The sequence below is a fragment of the Nicotiana tomentosiformis genome, chromosome 1 (genome assembly GCF_000390325.3).
Source record: "Nicotiana tomentosiformis chromosome 1, ASM39032v3, whole genome shotgun sequence".
Classification (NCBI taxonomy): domain Eukaryota; kingdom Viridiplantae; phylum Streptophyta; class Magnoliopsida; order Solanales; family Solanaceae; genus Nicotiana; species Nicotiana tomentosiformis.
The window spans coordinates 100,914,163-100,934,854 of NC_090812.1; the positions used below are offsets into that span (position 1 = coordinate 100,914,163).

The window sequence follows — 20,692 nt, forward strand, 5'->3', positions numbered from 1 at the left end:
ACTCATTTATAATGGTTGAAGCCAACTCAGCAGTTATAACCAATTATCATTTCCATGAATTCTGTTGCAGCGTGCAACCCACTCTCACAATATATTCACATTCAATTCTGTTGCAGCGTGCAACCCGCTCTCCCAATATTTTCCTTTTAATCAAGTATGTCATATATTTATTTCAATCAAGTATATATATAGACTTTTAAATAAGTTTGTTGCGACGTACAATCCGATCCCCCAATATTGACTTTTCAATAAGTCTATTGCGGCGTGCAACCCGATCCTTCAATATTAACTTTTTAACAAGTCTGTTGCGGCGTGCAACCCAATCCTCAAATATTAACTTTTAAACAAGTCTGTTGCGGTGTGCAACCCGATCATCCAATATGGACTTTTAAACAAGTCTGTTGCGGCGTGCAACCCGATCCTCCAATATGGATTTTTAAACAAGTTTGTTGCGGCGTGCAACTCAATCCTCCAATATTAACTTTTTAACAAGTCTGTTGCGGCGTGCAACCCGATCCTCCAATATAGACTTTTAAACAAGTCTGTTGCGGCGTGCAACCCGATCCTCCAATATAGACTTTTAAACAAGTCTGTTGCGGCGTGCAATCCGATCCTCCAATATATTCATTTCAATCAACTTTGTTGCGGCGCGCAACCCGCTCCTCCAATATATCCATTTACCAATTCTTATAGAATAAATTGCCCCAATAAATACAACAATTAATATAAAATTTTAAAACAACAAGCATTCAAATTATGAAACAAGCAATGGCAATTAGCAATCTATTATGAAAATCGGGGAGAAAATAGATAGTTTAATATTTAATATGCTAAATGTCATGTAGCAATTAATACACATAAAACAAATAGCATGTAACAATTATTGCAGGAATTCAAGAATTAATATTTGTCAAGGAATATGAAAGAAATAATTATTATAACAATTATTTCATGTCTTAGAACAATTTATGATTTTCAAATAATTATGCAAATAATTAATTTGACGACGTATAGACACTCGTCGCCTCGCCTATACGTCGTTCACATGCATTTCACATAACAAATAATTTAAGAGTTCTATTCCCTCAAGTCAAGGTTAACCACGACACTTACCTCGCTATGCAAATTTCAATAAATTACTCGACCACAGCCTTTCCTTTTAAATTTGTCTCCAATAGCTTCAAATCTATTCACAAATAATTCGATATACTCGATACAAATCGTAGGAATTAATTCCATATGAATTTACTAATTTTTCGAATAAAAATTCGAAATTCACTTTAAAAATTGACAGTGGGGCCCACATCTCAAATCTCGGAAAAACTTACGAAATCCGAACACCCATTCCGAGACGAGTCCAACCATACAAAAATTATCAAATTCCGACATCTGATTGACCTTCGAATCTTCGTTTTACATTTTTGGAGGGTTTTGTAAAAATCTAATTTTTTCTTCCATAAATTCATGGATTCATGATGTAAATGAGTATGGAATCATGAAATATAATCAGTATAGGATAAGGAACACTTACCCCAATTTTTTCCCGTAAAAATCGCCCAAAAATCGCCTAAATCGAGCTCCCCAAACTCAAAAATGAGCAAAATGGCTAAACTCCCCGTTTTATGAGGTTTCTGGCGTTTTCGAGCGCCACAGGTAGCGTGGGGAGCTGCCTGTGGTGCACTTCCAGAACACCAATAATTCTCAGCGCCAGGGCTAGCGCCCCACGCTACCCTGGGCGCTGGCGGCTACGAAAAATCTTTCCCGACATGAAAATGGGCATAACTCTCTCATACCATATCCGAATTCGACGATTCTTTTTGCTATGGCTCCAAAATTTCAATACGGATCTAATGCTTCCATTAAAACTGAATTTGGAATTCATTTGCTTAATGGAATACCACTTATTCTTGAAGAAATGACGTTGAACGTTCTTGAAATGCCAAAATTAAATTCCGTTGACCACTCGAAATCTACCCGAGGCCCTCGGGACCTCAACCAAATATACCACCAAATCCTAAAAAATCATACAGACTTACTTGAGGTCTCATATCACGTCAAACGACGTTGAAATTACAATTCACGTCTCGATTCGATCTTTTGAGTTTTCAAACTTTTCAATTTACAAATCTAGTGCGAAAACATGTTAAATGAATCCGGAATGACTTTAAATTTGGCACACAAGTCATAAATGACATAACATAGCTATTCCAATTTTTAGAATCGAATTCATTTGCTATGGCTCCAAAATTTCAATACGGATCTAATGCTTCCATCAAAATTGAATTTGGAATTCATTTGCTTAATGGGATACCACTTATTCTTGAAGAAACGACGTCGAACGTTCTTGAAATGCCAAAATTAAATTCCGTTGACCACCCGAAATCCACCTGAGGCCCTCGGGACCTCAACCAAATATACCAACAAGTCCTAAAACATCATACGGACTTACTCGAGATCTCATATCACGTCAAACGACGCTGAAATTATAATTCACGCCTCAATTCGATCTTTTGAGTTTTCAAACTTTTCAATTTACAAATCTTGTGCCAAACCATGTTAAATGAATCCGGAATGACTTTAAATTTGACACACAAGTCATAAATGACATAACGGAGCTATTCCAATTTCCAGAATTGAATTCCGACCCCGATATCAAAAAGTCAACCCCGTGGTCAAACTTGGAAATCTTTAGTCTTTAAGTTACCGGTTTCCATTAAATGGCCATAACTTGAGCTAGGGACCTCCAAATTAAATTTTGGGCATATGCCCAAGTTTCAAATCACGATACGGAACTACCGGAACTGTTAAAATATTGATCCAGGTCCGTTTGCTCAAAATATTGACCAAAGTCAACTCAGTTGAGTTTTAAGGCTGTATTTCATATTTTAATCCATTTTTTTCACATGAAAACTTTCCGAAAAATTTTACGGACTGCGCATGCAAGTCGAGGAATGATAAATAGTGCTCGAGGTCTTAGAACACATAATTACTTATTAAATTTAGAGATGACATTTTGGGTCATCACACATTAGTTTGCATGTTAGTATCCTACTACATGCATTATTTTAAGGTCTAATTAATACATTTAGATACCTGTCAAGACAAAACTATCTTTATCACTAACTATGCTCAATCACTAACTAAAATACTAACATCGACTGAGATGTAAATATAGGTAAACCCTAGAGGTTTTATGGGGTGTTGTGTGCGATGCCCAGGCACAAGTCAAGAGTGATATGCCAATATGCAAAGACAATGTCGCAAATAGATATTTTTCGAGGTATCGCGTGCGAGTCGTGGCATGCTATGTCAATGGCCCGAGGTCGGCCATGGCATGCTTATGTCAGTGATACGAAGTCGGGCATGACAGGCCGCCATGGCACGACGCATGGCATGGCATGCCTATGTCAATGGCCCAAGGTCGGCCGTGGCGGACAATATGGGTTGAGGTTGGCTGTGGCATGCATATCAATGGCACAAGGTCAGACACGACAGGCCACTATGACATGAATTCGGGCGTGGTCATGGCACGATGTCAGGCGTATGTGGCCATGGTACGATGCAGGGTGTGGCCATGGTACGACGTCGGGCGTGGCAGACCGCCATGGAACGAGGCAGGGCGAGGCCGTGGCACGGCGTCGGGCGTGCGTCATGCCAGCCATGGCATGACGCAGGGTATGGCCATAGCACAACGTCGCACCATGTCTAGTACTAGCCCAATGCTTAGCAACATATCAAACGCAACAATGTTGGTGGTTTGTAGTCGTGGGTGACGGTGGTGGAAAGTTGTGGTGGTTCGTGCGGTAGTGACCGACGACGGTTGGTTGATGCTTGATGGTCGGCGACGGTGGTTTAAAATTGGAATCACTTATGGTCATCTTTATATTTTTACACTAAAAGTCAATCTCTTGAGAAAAAAATTTGAATGGAAATTAATTAGATCAAAATCTCGTACCCCCAATAATTCATGAACAGATTTAGAAGTGGGGGACTGAAAAGACATGAAACTGGTTTGCCCCTCGGCCGGCAATGATAAGTGGCGGGCAACTGATATTTGACCATACACCCCTCCCTTTATATTTCGGTTTTGTCAATTGGTTGAAAGTTGAAATTAAATGTCACACTTTATATCATAGCTATAGACATAATGCACGTGAGACCGCAGATTCTTGGGATTGTGCAATGTGCCCTACAAATTGACGTTTGATATATTGGTTGGTGAACCAGGCCGCCGTGGGTGAAACTCATTCCTTTTCAATTAAAGATTTTGAGTTGGAATTTCGTATATGAAGTCATCTTTGTTATAGAACATTTTATTCCTCCAATATAAAATTTTCTGGCGCGAATTTAAAATTAGTCGGCCACAATATTGACTTCAAATACCGAGTGTCAAAAAAATATTGCTTGAGGTTTACTTTGACCTGCCCCTATTTGATAAGAAGACACTTAGTGACACTAGAATCTGATGTTTGGTATCATATCAAACATTGGTCTCCGTCTCTAGCTGGCTCGTCAAGATAGAGGAATAACAGAGTTGGTTTATCAAAGATTTTAGTCACAGAATGAGTTGTATACATCCCTCTAGCTATTGGAATTTGTTCGTGACTGATATTTTTAATATTCAGAACACTCTTTGAGCAAAAACCAAGCAACGGGTAGTCTTTTTGGTGCATAACAAAACTAATACTAGTACTCGTAGCTAGGTTATGAAGACAGCTTATAGTAGTTGTATAATTATATAGGCGGAGGATAAAACACCAACAATTAAAAAGAACATAGTACTAAAAGCGTCATCGTAAAGCAAATGGTAAACTAAGTCATTTAACTAAAGAACGAAAAAGACAAGCGAGACTTGATTAGTTGGTAAAAGTACCTCCACTTACGACTGTTGGATCCTGGGTTCAAGTCACACTGGAGGGGAAGTGTAAAAACACTATGGATCCTCCTAATTTGGGAGGGGTTTTGAAAAAATAAATTAAAAAAAAGAAAGAATGAAAGCTAAAAAGTAGGGGCGACTCAAGCATATGTGTGGCCTAAAGCCAAAGTTTAATGTTAGACCTAAATTTTTGTTAAGAACAGTTATAATATATATATATATATATATATATATATATATATATATACATACATATATTTATTTATTTATTTGAAGTCTATTGTTCTAGCTTTTTGAGAATCGAAATTACAAATAATTATTTTTTATAAATGATTTCTTCTACTAATTCCTTTTCAATTGATAATTTAGCCAACATATTTAATTTTTTTTGAGATATTGTTGATCTTAGGTAAGATTTTATCAATATCAACATTGAAAAACTGCTTTCTATCGAGGTAGCTGTTATAAAAACTGTTACCTTTATTATATAAGCATTTGAAAAAAAAATCAAGTCTTTTTATTTGATTGAGTATATCGATTAGAGCATTATCTTATGTTTGTACTATTTTTCTTAGCACTTTTATTTTAAAAAAAGTGTCAAACTCAAATTCAGACGTTAGGAAAACTATTAAATACTACCTATTTATAAGTAAGTCAAATAGTTACTTTATTTACATATTTAAAAATAATACTTTTATATGAAAAAATCTACTTTTATATTAAAAGTACTAAATATTATTAGTTTAAAGACCTATAAAACTATTATGTCAAAAAAAAAAAAAAAATGAGCCCTCCAAATTAGAAGCCTAAGGCACATGCCTTATTAGGTGTATAACATTAGAGCCGGCCTTGCTAAAAAGATCTTGTTGATGGCGTGACAAGAGGAAAGAAAAATGGAGAGGAAGAGTTCTTTTTTTCTTCTCTTCTTGCTGCATTTTTTTGGTGGGCCAAATATGCCCTTCGTATGTGGCCAGGCAAGTATAGTCTCTTAGGATTACGACACGTGTCAAGATTTAGTGCTAATTCACTAATTTATCTCGTAATTAGGTTAAATGGGGTTTATTTTTGGACCAAGTATTCAACGGCAAGGGCATAGGTGAGCTAAAGTATTAACAGTGGACAAACCTGTACAATTTAACATAATACAAGGACATATTTAGACTTTTTTCCGGTTAATATTATTGAAAAAGTAATTATGAATATTCTAATCTAGAATTACTAAGTGCATGTACTTTAATGTTATTCAAGTGAGTATTTAAAATATCTACGTGAGACCTTTACGTTATATAGGTGCATGCTTTTGTGTTTTTTAGCTGACCAAATTGATCATATAGAAGGTTTCACAAGCATATTTAATAGTATTGAGTTAGAATTTTCCTTGGACAGTTTATAAATATTAATTCACCTTTGCACGTAATTTTGTAAATTAAGAGCGGAGCTTTTACATATATAAAAGTGTTTCTAATTTATCTTTATCTCCCTCTTCCATCCTTTTTGCGTCTTATTATATTATGAAGAGTCCACCTTATTATATTTCAACATATACAAGTGCGGATCTAGCCCTTTAATTTGATAACGGGTTCATAATATATATGTAAAAATTCACTAACATTTCAAAAAATGTTATGTCTCAACCCTTACTTTTAAAGACACGATTAATTTAATACTAAAAACTTTAAAGGTCTTTGAACCCATCAAATTACAATCCTAAATGCGCATTGATACAAGGAGCAGAAGCAGTTGATGCAAAGAGTAGAAAGTAAGCAATAGAGCTTGTGAGAGTATGATCAAGTGAAAGTCAAACTGTCCAAGTTGTTAATAAAGAACCCCTTTTATACAGGATTGAAAATAGCCCGATTTTATATGTAACAGCCTCTCGATTTATGTTGTATATTGATCGCAAGAATCTGGAGAACCGTTGAGAATCGTGAAACAATGGCCGTTATGATGGAACTAATTCAATGGTAAACACTCGGTGCGAGTAAGTATTTATCTAGCTGAACGTGCCTAAATAGTGATTGCTAGTCGGGCATCGTGCCCTTCAATCTGCACGTTTTGAGCTTTGCTTAAGGGTAAGACCAGATTTTACCATTACTTATGCGCCTCAAAAGCTAAAGATAGGTCCCTTTTTGCCTTCCTCATCTCTGGCCCAATTTCACATCATCAAATACGTGTATAAATAACTAATTTTTTTTTATAACATGACAATAAATAATCGTTTACGGGTTGATGGGACTTTCGAATGATTTCACATGAGTACGAAAAACGTTATCTTATTATTATTCTGGATACAGCAAACCTGTATGATAGAGAGGTTAAGGTAGGGTACCCATACAATAGAGGGACAAGACAGAAATGCGCCCCCCACCCCCCAAACATTATTCCAATATTGATAACAAGTTTCTTTCATTGTGGGTTGGATAAGAGACAAAGCCCTTGTTAAACCTATGTCCCATGCATTCCTCGTAGGACCAACTCGATTTCTTAAGTGTTTCACTCACCACATATTTCCATTCACATATCTTCTCTTTCCCTTATATATATATTTTCAAGTCCTAAACACTCCTCAAACAATTTTCCTCTTAACTAATCTCCAGTTAAATTATAACTTCTTCAACTCAGAGCTATACATAATTGTTACTTCCATATATGGCTGCTCTTGCAAGTTCATTGTCATCATTAAGAGGTTCGAAGATCAAATCGATGCAAAGATGCTCGAAGCAAGTTAGAGAGCAGAGGGCAAGACTTTACATTATCTGGAGATGTACAGTCCTACTTCTCTGTTGGCAAGACTAGAAATCTGGTCTATGACCAATGGCTCAGCCAGGATTTACCTAGCAATATAGTGTAATTTTACGGCGAAGGGGTATCGTAGCTCCGCCACTGTCTATGACAATGGTTCCAGAATCGTTGCAATAGATAGGAAAACCGTTGCAATAAGCCTAATTTTTAGTAGTGATATAGATCATGCATGATTAAGTTCTCGTGTTGGGGATTTCAGTAATGGATTTCGAAGGTACCAAAAGACTCAGATGATTCAGAGTAAGGATCCAATTTATAGCTTTTTGAGGGGTGGTATAGCCCTGACTTTTATGTACGTAGGAGTAGAGACTAAATTAGTAAATTACATGTACAATGTAAAATATATACCAAAAGCCGATGAGTGAATAATACTCAAGGAAACTTTTCTTATTATAATTGACAAGGAGCTACAAGCTTTTTTTTCCTACATTTTTAATGTTATGATCTGGAACCAATAATGTCCCACTATTTTACAATGCGGTTTAGGTTTACTATCTAGTTTAGAAAAAGGAATACAATCTAAGGGTGTTTATGGTATGAATAAAATATTTTTATATTTTTTTTATATTTGGTCGGCCTAAATATTTTGAAAAATATTTTTGTTTTTTCTACAAAAAGGAGTAAAAATATTTTTCAAAACTCTTCCAACATTTTCCACTCACACCAATCCACACCAACTCCTACCCCCCCACCCCCCCCCCTTCCCCCCACACACATTTCTCCCCCTCACACCCCTCCCTTTTTCTGCCCTTACCCATTTCGTATCTCGTAGTGTTTGCCTGACCAAATACTAAAAATTACTAAAAATAAGTGATAATATCACTCATTTTCAAAGAAAAATATTTTTCTTCATATCAAACACACCCTAAGGATATGGATATACTTCATATATGGATAAGTACAAGATAAGGAGAACTTCTAACTTATAGCACCTAATTAATTTCTGTAAAAAGACAAATTATTTAGTTTTGGGATGTAAAAAAAAAAAAGACAAACAAAACTGATCCAACAGATTTTATAACCAACCCCAACTAGTCTGGGACCGGAACTAAGAGGTAGTTAAATGATTGATTTATCTTTTAGTAATAATATACGCAATTGAGTGATATGTGAAGCAGAATTTGTGCGTAAGATTTGATGTTCCATGATTAATGGAAATAGATTAATGCTGGTGGAGATGACTGATGTGAGATAAAAGTGAAGAAAACTAAAGGAAAAGAGAGCAAGAAAGGCAACTCTATTTGACCGATATATCTTAAAAGTAGACACGAATAGTTCAAAATTAAGTTATTTAAACCTTGGGCGGACTGTCAGGGCACACTGCGAATTCTTGTATACAAGATCCATCACCTTAGGAATCAATGTCGTACTCGTTGGATTCCTAACAATTCATGCAAAGTTCGGTCATTTAGGATCTTTAAATAAACACATTATATGAAACTTTGGATTAAGGATTCAAAAAGATGGGTACACTATTTTGAAAAGGTGATTCTAAAATTTATATTTAACGAGTTTAACTATAGTCTCTTACCATAAACTCACTACACTTTTGAATATATTGGTTCAAAATTATATTCTTTTTGAAATTTTAGTGATTCTCACTTATATATTATTTGGTGTAATAATTACTTGGTGTACCTTTACACGTGAAATTAACGGTTCTTTGAGCATGGGCATAACATTAGAGAAGTATGGATTCACGTGAACCCATATACATCAACCTAGATACGCCCCTGGGTGTGCATGCGCAATAACAACCTGGACTCATGACATTAGTTGATCGAAATTTATGCCAGATGTAGCCCCGGTAAAATTAACGTTGTCACTTGTCAGCAGTGACAAATAGGAAAATGGAAAGAAAAACAATAAGTAGGTGAAAATTTCTAAATTGACTCTCATAGGCCATAGCCCTGCATTCCTGATAGATGGAAGCGGCACAAGGCTACAACACTTTCAAGCTGAAACCATAAAGCTAAACTTGACTAAAAACATGATGTACTTCTCTATATATAAGCTGGTATTATATACTTGTTCTGTACAGATACTTCAAAATCGAGATAAGATACTTCAGGTTTGAATTAGCTCTCAACCACCATCGCAAAATGGCATAACAAACTTGAATTCAAAAAAAGTTTCTACCAAGAAACTTATTTAATAGATGAGAGATAGCATGGAACTAAAGCAAGCAGTCAATGGTTTTTCTATGCTAGTCACGACATATACCACTTGATTCACATACATAACTCGCGGTTGTCACAGATTTCCCATTCATCATCTAGAAGATCCTTGTCATGGATCACCGACTTTACATCTTCAGATGCCGTGTGATCCTCATGATAGGAAGCTGTATCCATCTTTTCTGGAGCATCCAACAAATCTGCAGGGTCAGCCACCTGATCTGGAACCATACTCTTCAAAGATGAACTAGATGAGGCTAAGATGCAGCTAGTTTGGTTGGAACATAAAGACTTGCTTAGAGGAATACGATCATCAAACTTCTCTTTCAACAACCTCACATCTTGGCATATAACAGAGATTTCGCCTCTGCAAAAGATTGCAACAATATCCATTGAGTCTTAAAAGATTTAAAAGATTAGCAGCAAGTACAGTGACTACAGTGGCGTAGGATCTGGGTAAAGGGGGAAAACAAAAAAAAAAAGAAAGGGCAATACGGAGAGAGAAGTAATGCAAACCTATTTTGCTCGGACTCTCCAAAAGTGCTGCCGCACCCGTGTCGGATCCTCCAAAAATGCACTAAATTTGGAGGATCCGACACGCACCCAACAACATTTTTGAAGAGTCTGAGTAACATAGATGCAAACTATCATCAAAAGTAATGCTCAGAAGAATTTTTCATTTTTTTGCTTAACAAATTTATTAACCAAAGAAAAAAAAGCATGAGGATATTGTATGATGGGCAAGGTATATCAGCAAAGTCAGATCATAACACAAGAATAAAAGTTTATTTGGACAGCTGCTTTTTCCCCCAATGCAAGTTAAATATTAGTTTGCTGTTGCATGTATTAAGTAAAAACCAGCCTGAACCAGACAACTGTTTTTTATCTTGGCATGCCACCAATCAAGCACAGTTCGACATTTTTCCAGCAAAAGAATTGTCCATTAGAAGAGCACAAATATCAAAGGAAATTTTTAAAGAAGACCTAAAGAATTTAAGGAACACTTACTGCAACATATCTACAACACGCCCGCGGTCCACCAGGAAATCCCTCAACTGTGTGCAACAAACAAACAAGAAGATAAAATCACTAAACGATAACTTTTTTCAGAAGATCCATGCAGAGTAAAAATCGATTTAAGTAACAAGGTTCATTACCTTAGCATTTTCTTCTGCCTCTTGCTTCAGAATATTTGACTCTTGCACAACTTTTTCCATAATGATTTCCTGGTCAGTAAGTGCTTTGCGTGCGACCCCTTCCTTGTCTAGTCTTTCTTGCTCAGCAGCTTTCATTACTTTCTCAGCTGCAGCCTTTCGCACCTCAAGTGTCTGATGCATCTACACAAAGGAAACTTCCAATTTCAGGTTAAAGAAGAATATCATACAACTATTCACATCCACCTCTCTTCTATTTGGAGAGAACCATAAGTGCAAGAGAAGCATCTGCGGTTTGGCAGCTTGATATCCATGTGAAAGCTACCACTCAAGTTCATAGAACCAGCAATATGAAACAAGAGAAGTTCAGAACAAGGCAAAATAAGGGAAAAGACGCGATCTATTCACTGGGAGGCAGAACACCTTTCAAAGGATCGAACTACAATAACAGAAGCTTTGACAGACAGAGAAGGGTATCACTGAACATGCAAACAGATGTACAAATACAAATGTTAAAACGGAATGTTTAGATTTCCCCGTGTTTAACTCATATCCTCCCAGCTTATCAGAAACAAGTCCAATATATAAGTTTGTTGTGTCAGTCCAGACCTATATGTTTTAGAAACAATTCAGCATATCCTAGACATCAAGATCTAGTATACCTTACATTGAGGTAAAGTGACAGTTATTGAAGAATAAAAGGATGTGCTCGTACATTTAAATGCAATATTTGTATGACAAAGGCCATGCCCAGTCGCCCTTTAAATGTTGCAGGTATAAATCAAAATAGTAGAACAAAATCATGTTAGAAGAAAAGGAAAATAAACGGAAAAGAAAATCCAACTATGAAACACAACAAAGATCATCCGCTAAAAATAGCAATTCCTGTATCACATACAGCAATTCTGTCAGCACATTCAACTTGTAGAGGCCGCGATGACTGTATAAGATTCCCTCCTTACAGAGTCTCTTGTACAACCCCTCAATTTCACAAACAAAGATTAAAACATTCCCTCACCTCATCAAGAACTGTAAGAGATTTATCCCTTTCATCTGCCAAGCCGAGAAGCCGAGATTGAAGCTCTTTAACTTCAGTAGCTAAGATGGCTTTCTCGCCATATACTTCACCAGCATGCTGCAGAAAACAATGTGCAATGTGGTTGTTAGGTTACGAGTGATGAAAGATCTAAACCATCATATCAAAGGGCCAAAGAAGAGAAAGGCAACCATATTGTTAGCTTCCTTCGCATGTTGTAGCATTTCTTTCAGATCTTCAACCCTCTGAAGCATATCCAGTCCTCCCTTAGCAGCTTCCTGTTTCGCCTGCTCTGCAGCTTCTTCTTGCAGTTCAACTTCTCTCATCAAGCAGATAACAGACTCCACAGCCGAAAACAATGTTTTCTGCACCAAGTTTTAATTATTAGACTTCCAGAAATTTCCCAAGAAAGTTGCTAACCTCCCCTATTAGAGTTCAAACATATTTCAGGAAAACAGGGCCGTCGCTTATTCTGTTTCTGTTCATGAATTTTAGATAAGATTGGGATGTATCAGGGCCCGAATATAAAGTAAACACGGAGATGTTTCTAGACATGGTGGACATCTATGCAACAGTGACCTGTAAATACAAGCCCAAGCTGATCCCCATGCCAAAGTATTACAAAGCTAAAGAGGACTTGGAACTGACTAACAAATTACAAGGGGTAGGAACGTGATTGCACAGATTATTTGCATCACAAAGAGATTCTAATCTCAGAAACTACTAAGCAATTGATCAAGCATTCATTATGAACCACTACCTAATGCTGCCTATCCCAGCGAACTAAACACCTGATAACAGTTTGCTGTAACAGAAAGAACAGCAAGTTGCATCTGCAGCAGTAAAACTTGATTGATGACATTCCACATAGATAAGCAGAAACAACAAATTTTCACTGTGATAAGCACAAACAAATATAATCCACAACAGATACCATGAAAAACAACCCTGTATGCACAATTGAACTATGCGTAAGAGGTCTTTTGACTTCCACTTGAAAGAAGCTAATACTCCCAACTTCGCACAACCAAGGTGTCCAACATCAACACAAACAAGTTACACTAGCGGGATAAAAAGTTTTTTTTATGACGATGGTGTTCGGGCCAGCCGACACACCTCGATACTCCACCCGGTACATGCTACCTTCCACCGGCACAAGTACCGGGTGACTCTTCCTACCAAGGCTTAGGCATATGGGAAGAAATCACCTAGATTTGAACACAAGACCTCATGGTTCTACCACTTGACCACTAAGCCACACCTTAGGGTATAATAACTCATTTGGCACAGCCAATGTTAATCGTCCATATTGTTTGGAAAACGAGTGTGAAAAAGATATATAAAGAGTACCTTGTTACTTTTGGCTTCCGTGATCATATCCTCAAGAAGGTCAACGCTACAGATTTGACCAGATGCAGTGACCACAGGATTTGGCATAGACTCAACTTCATCTACAAGCATTTCACCAGCCAAATCATTATTAAATGTAACATTGACGGCATCATTAAGTTCTTTCTCTAGCTCATAGTCACGCGCATCTGGTGCAACCACCAACTCTATACTACTTTCAGAACCACTCAAGGTAGAATTTTGAGCATTCAAGGAAGCAAGCTGACTCTCAGGATCTTTCATATCCAGATTGTCTACTGAAGATACTATTTTTTTGTGCATAAGTGCAGTAGAATCATCAGAAGGTGAGTTGTCCGTCACTTCAAGGGTACTATGCGAAACAACACATTCCGTAGGCTGATAAAGCTGATTGTATGCAAGTTCAGTTCCATCATCTTTTACTTTGAAAGGATTTGCTTCAAGACTTGCAGACTGACCACGTTCCTCATTTTCGATGAGGGAGGGTCCACACTTCTCATAAACATCATATCTAGGACTATCTTCAGCATTTGACATGACAGATATAACTTTGCATGACTCGTCAGCATTAACTTTGACATTGGTTTTAGCGCACTTCTCCCTGGAGACCGCTGTACCACTTCCACTGCCTTCAAGCACTGCACGATCTCCACCAACAGCATCATGATAATACTGGAGGGATTCACCATCAATATCTTCAAGTGTTTGATGATGTCCACAGCTAGCATCATAGAATGACAAGCCATTTTGCAGTTCATCTGAATCCTTTGTGTTGTGAAGAAGAGCAGCATCGGTCTGTGGAGCTCCATTAGCATCTACTGCAGCTGAGGCAGGCAGTAATCAGTATAATGGAAACAAAAAAATACTTCAGTCTGATAAGCGACTAACAAAGAACAGAAAGGGCTTCCATTTCAAGAACCCAAGTTTACGTATAAATTAAACCAGAGAAAAGATGGTTGTTTCACCAAAGCTAGGCATTACCTTCAGATGATTTAACAGCAACTCCAGTCTCTCCAGAAGAAGCTGACGGAAGCTTATTTCTTTCAGACAAACAGGGGATAATTTCACTGAGGACTACCTCGACGGCTGTATCGGGATCCTTACAATGCTCAATAGCAACAGCTCTAAGAATTCGAGAATCAACCTGACCAATCAAGGAAACAGAGTGTTAAAACTGTAGCTATTTTTGGTACATATTTTGCAACAAATCTCAAACTAAACTCAACATAGATAAATGGGAACTACACTCCTGAGGGATAATGTTGCTACATTTTTTTTACAACCACTCCCACTCTCATTTTAAGCTACACCAATCGTGCAGTTGTAGAAGAAAATTCTAACAATAATAGTTGAAAGTTTTGTACGAAGAAGAAACATAACATAACATTCAAATTTGATTGGTTAAATTCTTAAACATACTTAAATTCTAGAAACTTGAGAAAGTTGTATAGGATAGTATTATTAGTAGAACAGTGTCAGACATTTTGGATATCCCAAAATAAAACGAGTATCATATAAATTGGAACTAAACGAGGAAAAAGAGAGTAACATTGATTCAATTGTATGATTACGGAACATAATATCATAGGGAAACAGACATTTAAAACAAGTTTGGACGTTCATCCCATAAATAATAGAGCCCATTCGATGTCTTCAAATGACAATTGATGTTTTAATTTTTTCTAAAGATAGTGCAGAGCTGAGCACACATTCTAAAATTGTGCCATTTTACTGTAAGCCCGAACAAAAAACTGAGCATATGATGAGTCTTAAACTAAAATAAATACCATCATACCTCTGGAAAAATCTCCTGCAATGCCTTATAAACTTTCTTAAATCCCATCTCCAATAGCAATGGATGTAATGCTGCTCAAAAAGACAACAAAAAGGTGTGCAAAGACCACGAAAACATCAGTACTACTCACCGACGTAGCAAACACACAGATTTCAAAATAACAGAAAGCCGTTTAACACAAATAACTGAATTGATAATAAAAAGGCAATAAACAAATAATATTTCAAAATCAGATCAATTGATTACGCGTCAGCCATAAAATAGTTCGGCTCTATATAGATCCTCTGCATCCATTCTGCTCTATCACCGCTCATTATATTCTAGTGTTATAAAATTCTCTAATGCATAGGAGGAGTACAAAATTTTAAAAGAGAAGAAAAACCCTAACCCTAAGAGACTTACATATTGAAAGGGAAAAGCAATCAAAAGGTCACAATTTCGGATTACATATTAAACGTACAAAAAAAACAGATTAAACCCTAAGAGACTATCCTATTAATCAAAAAATAAGGGAAAAAAGTCAAATATCTGACCTTGTGGAAAATTCAGGGATTTGGGATAGAGCAGCGGCAAAATTATGAGTATATAGAGGTGGAACTTACCGTAGGGGAGAGTAGAGAGAGTGTGGGAAGGCGAATTGAGCGAGTTCTATTTGTATTTGTAGTATCCGCCTCGATAGGAGTGGAGGAGACCTACGCCGCTAAGGAACTTACATAGGATGATTTTGTCAATTAAGAATTTATCCGAGGATAATCTTGTACATTTAACGTACGACTCTGGACCTTTAGGTAGTTGACGTGGCGGGGTTTTTGATTGGGTTGATGACCCATTCCATGCATGCTGGGCCCCATTTTATAACACCCGCTGTGGGCCCTATCTGACGCTTTTTGCTCCTAAAAGACGTGCGAAGCTATCGATAAGTGATCAGGATTGTACGCTCTTAGTATACAAACGTTTATTAATCCCAAAAATGTAACGTTAGCTAGACTGCGGAATCAGGGTTAATTTGGATTCAACCGACACAAGTAGGTTAAAAAATAATTGCGCTATATTTGAATTCAAAAAGGACGGGATGTATAACGCATTTATACAAGGCGCTGTAGTATAGCGCAGTGAATACATGCGCTATACATACATAAAAACGCGAGTCTCCATCTTCCCCGACCAGAAACCAGTGCCCTCCTCCTTTCCCCTTCCAGCGGTCCCCCTCCATTTTTAAAGAAAAAAAATTCAGTGGAGCCCACCCGTCCCAAAAAATGTATCTTCTCGGTATTATAACAAGCTTACACCGGATCTAAGGCATTATCGCGTAGTGGATTGCTCGTTTCGGCCCCCAAATCATCAAATTTTCACCTTTCAAAAAATTATAAATCGAGGTATTCCGACTTACTTTTTGTTAAAACTCATGTATAAAAAATGCGTATTAGTTGTTTTTTACTATGATCTATGTTTTTTCGTGATTGTTTTGTGATTTAATTAATTTGTTATTTTTTATCCGGATTAGATTATTGTTGTGGTAAAAAATTAGTAAAATAGGTAAATTGTTATTTTATGAATAATTAATTTTATTAGTTATTATAAAAAATATTTATTGGTGGGTCAGTTAAGTGCAGATGAAATATTGGTGGGGTCATATTTTATATATAGCGCGATTATTACGAACAAAACTGTCATTAAGATATAACGCGGTGAATAACCGCTCTATATATAAAATGGTGCCCAAAATTTTTTTTAAACCTATTTGTATCGCTTGAGTTCAAATGAACCACACTTTGGTTCCGGACTCCATTAACTATTAGTCAAATTTTTTTTTCTCGTCTTTTCTCTTATTAGTTATTCCCGAAAAAAGGAAAGAAACTCTCGTAAAAGAAATAAAAGAAACGGCTGCACCGTGATTTTCTCGAGGTAAAAGATATTTTCTTCGTCCTATTTAATATGAAGTAGAAATTGTTAATTTAATATTTTTATTATATTAGTAGTGACGATAATATTTTCTCTGCTTTAATTTATGTTTCAATGTTTAATTGGATACGAAATTTAAAAAATAAAGAAAAACTTTTTAAACGCATTTAATCAAAATCTAAACTTGGCTGTTTGTAGCGGAAGAAACACGCAAAAGCGGACAGTTTATCCATACAAAAATACCAAATATGTATTCTGCCACCGTACTTAGCAGTCAAGTGTAACAGACAAGTCACGCAAGATTGCAGTGGGGATGTAGCTCAGATGGTAGAGCGCTCGCTTAGCATACGAGAGGTATGTGTTTAACCAAAGAATTTGATTCTCGATCTATTTTAAGAAGTACTCGAGTTACTGATAATCAAGTTTTTTGGTTAAACAAATTGGTTCCGTTACCGGGAATCTCATAATCTTCTCTTACTTTTCAAATCACTCTCTCTCAACTGAATCATGTCGAATGTCAATGACAACAACCAACGGGTGGAAGGAACTCCAGTTCCATCACCTCAGGGAACCCCACGCAATTTAAGAGAAGCATCACCAGAAAGATCCACTACTCATAACAATAAACAACATGGAAATGAACAAATTGTCGAGCAGGATGCTGTGAACCAGTTAATTGTTGAGTACGTGAATGATGCTCTCCCGACTTTCGTGAGGGGACTACCAGTTGTGCCACCCACACCTCCACCAAACAATACTGCAATTGTGGAAATTTCACGATCAGGGTTGGTTAATTCTGGAAGTGGAGGAGCTCCCAACGAGTCACGTGATGGGAGACCAGGTACGCCTAATAATTCTGATTTACAAACTTTAATACTAACCTTGAAGAAACAGGTGAAAGAACAAAACGACTGTATTGAGCAAATACCCGGCGTACCACCTGTGATCAAAGGAGTTGATTTCGACAAATATTCACAACAACCATGGAAATCAAGCGCAGCTCCATTACCAATTCCCAAAAATTTCAAAATGCCTGACATCCCAAAATACGATGGAACGACCGATCCACGTGACCACGTCACTGCATTCACCACGGGAGTAAAAGGCAATGATTTAACCAAGCAGGAGATTGAATCTGTGCTGGTCAAAAAGTTTGGGGAAACACTTACTAAAGGAGCGTTAACATGGTACTCTCTTTTATCTGAAAATTCTATTGACTCTTTTGCTGAGCTTGCAGATCTATTTATAAAAAGCTCATTCGGGTGCACAAAAAGTTGAAAAGAGAATGGAGGATATATTCAAAGTAAAGCAAGGAGATACAGAATCGCCTCGAGAATTCGTAGACAGATTCCAACGTGAAAGAATATTGCTACAAAGAGTACCCGACAATTGGGCAGCCATGGCATTTGCAAGCAATTTAAACGAGAAAAGTTCAGAACCTACGAGGACGCTTAAAGAGAGACTACGAGAATTCCCTTCCACGACATGGAATGATGTCTATAATAAGTACAGCACCAAATTACGAATCGAAGAAGATATCGTAGCTCAGTCAAGGGTTGAAGAAAAAACAGGTTCGAGGCGGTCGAAATCTGAGAAGAGGTACGATAAGAATAGGTACGAGCCTTATATGGGACCTTCGGGGCGAGAAGCTCGTTCCAAATTCGAAAACGTGCGGGCTGATCACAGGTTCGCAAATAGAGATTCAGGTTCGCCATTGTCGAAATTCAGCAAAGATCGAGGTGAACGCAATAGAGATGCTAAAACAAACGCAAGGATTGGGGACTACAATTTCAACGTAAGTACCTCCGAGTTGGTCGATGTTTTAAGAAGCATGGGGGATAAGGTACGATGGCCTAAAAAGATGAGATCAAATCCAAATAGAAGAAACCCAGACTTTTGGTGCGAGTTCCATAATGACCACGGCCATAGAACATTAGACTGCAGATTATTACAATGTGAGGTGGAACATTTATTGAAGCAGGGCTATCTGACGGAATTGTTCAGCGAGAAAGGCAAACAAGCTTACATGAAAAATAGGCAAGAACCCCCAAAACCTCCATCTCCAAAGAGAACAGTAAATGTGATAAACGACGGAGAAGAAGTCAACGGCGTTTCCTATACAGCTGCGAGAAAAACAACAAAGTTCACAATAACTTACGGGAAGTGAACTCGCCAAACTCTGGAAGACGGCAACATAACCTTTGATGATGCAGATGCCGATAGATTAATGATTCCTCACAACGATGCACTGGTAATATCTTTACTTATACATGATACTAATGTAAAACGAGTTTTAATTGACCCAGGTAGCTCCGTGAACATCATTCTATTACGAGTGGTGAACGAAATGCTGATGGGCGATCGTGTAGTTCCAAAAGCACGTTCCTTATCTGGGTTTGATAACTCAACCGTTGTTACAAAGGGCGAGATTGAACTAAGCACATACGCAGAAGGGGTCATCAAATAAACAAAATTTCAAGTGATAGACACGGATATGGCCTATAATATGATTCTTGGGAGGCCGTGGATTCATGATATGGATGTTGTGCCATCCACATTACATCAGGTTATCAAATTCCCTTCAAAATGGGGAATTCAACAAATTCGAGGAGATCAACAAACTTCAAAGAGCATCAATTCGTTGATACAGCCAAGTCAAAAAGATACGAGTGCAAGTCAAAAAGATACGAGTGCAAGTCAAAATGATACGGGTGTAAGTGAGAAAGATGCGGTAAATCAAATTTCAACATAAACTGTATCAAAACAAACAGACGTGGACTCCAGACCAGATGTAATTCAAGAGCCAGAAGAGAACGAAAATATTAAAACAACGATTGAGGAGCTTGAAGTTGTTCCACTTTTCGAACAATGGCAAGATCGAAGAATTCATATCGGAGCAAGGTTAAACCTAGAAAGGAGAGGTAAGTTAATTGAATATTTAAAAGCTAACGCGGATTGTTTTGCATGGTCCCATTCAGATATGACAGGTATATCTCTGGAGGTGATGACTCATAAATCAAATGAAGATCCATCATTCATACCTGTCAAACAAAAGAAGAGGAAGCAAGGATCATTCAAAAATCAAGTGATCGATGAAGAGGTACAGAAATTCTTAAAGATCGATTCAATACGCGAGGTAAAATATCCTAATTGGCTAGCTAATACTGTGGTTGTTCCGAAAAAGAACGGTAAATGGAGAGTTTGTGTGGATCACTAAGAAGATGACAACTGGAGTGTCGCATTAAAAGATTCACAATTTACAACATGTACGAACAAATCACTCACGAGACGAAAGGGTGCAGTTGCTCGAGCCTAAATTACTCAGTGAAGAGACACATGCAGGATGGATCAAGACAGTAAAGAGGGAAGATTCATGAACCTCTAATTAATGTGGAAGAAGAATCAGAATCGTTACAGAATCTTCATGAACAGTTACGGTTGCCAATTATAACGTTTCATTAATGTCATTAATTCTCATAATGATTCGGTCATAAAAGGGAAGAAACATTATATTTGTAAATCCCTATATAAGTGAAGGGAATTTCACTTGTCAAGACAGGCTCCAATTATTATTGGAATATA

The 20,692-nt window shown here is 37.2% G+C and overlaps 2 protein-coding genes across 5 annotated transcripts; one reads left to right on the forward strand and one right to left on the reverse strand.

Moving 5' to 3' along the window:
* Nucleotides 1–9,656: 9,656 nt before the first annotated feature.
* On the reverse strand, nucleotides 9,657–15,937 carry LOC104109602 (putative WEB family protein At1g65010, chloroplastic). 4 transcript variants are annotated; one of them, XM_033659580.2, is made up of 9 exons: nucleotides 15,811–15,937; nucleotides 15,209–15,279; nucleotides 14,395–14,557; nucleotides 13,396–14,231; nucleotides 12,237–12,410; nucleotides 12,028–12,144; nucleotides 11,013–11,192; nucleotides 10,864–10,910; nucleotides 9,657–10,222 (listed from the first exon to the last, which is right to left on the reverse strand). In XM_033659580.2, the coding sequence occupies exons 2-9, from the start codon at nucleotides 15,254–15,256 to the stop codon at nucleotides 9,910–9,912; spliced, it is 1,878 nt and encodes a 625-aa protein (XP_033515471.1). In that variant the 5' UTR covers nucleotides 15,257–15,279; nucleotides 15,811–15,937; the 3' UTR covers nucleotides 9,657–9,909. The 4 variants fall into 4 exon arrangements, with proteins under 4 accessions (XP_033515471.1, XP_009617243.1, XP_009617252.1 ...); XM_009618948.4 differs by having other exon boundaries at nucleotides 13,396–14,237; XM_009618957.3 differs by having other exon boundaries at nucleotides 13,396–14,237; nucleotides 15,742–15,871.
* Nucleotides 15,938–18,395: 2,458 nt separating this feature from the next.
* LOC104109636 (uncharacterized) lies at nucleotides 18,396–19,277 on the forward strand. The gene has a single exon (XM_009618990.1). It carries the CDS (start codon nucleotides 18,396–18,398, stop codon nucleotides 19,275–19,277), a length of 882 nt encoding a protein of 293 aa, XP_009617285.1.
* Nucleotides 19,278–20,692: the final 1,415 nt, after the last annotated feature.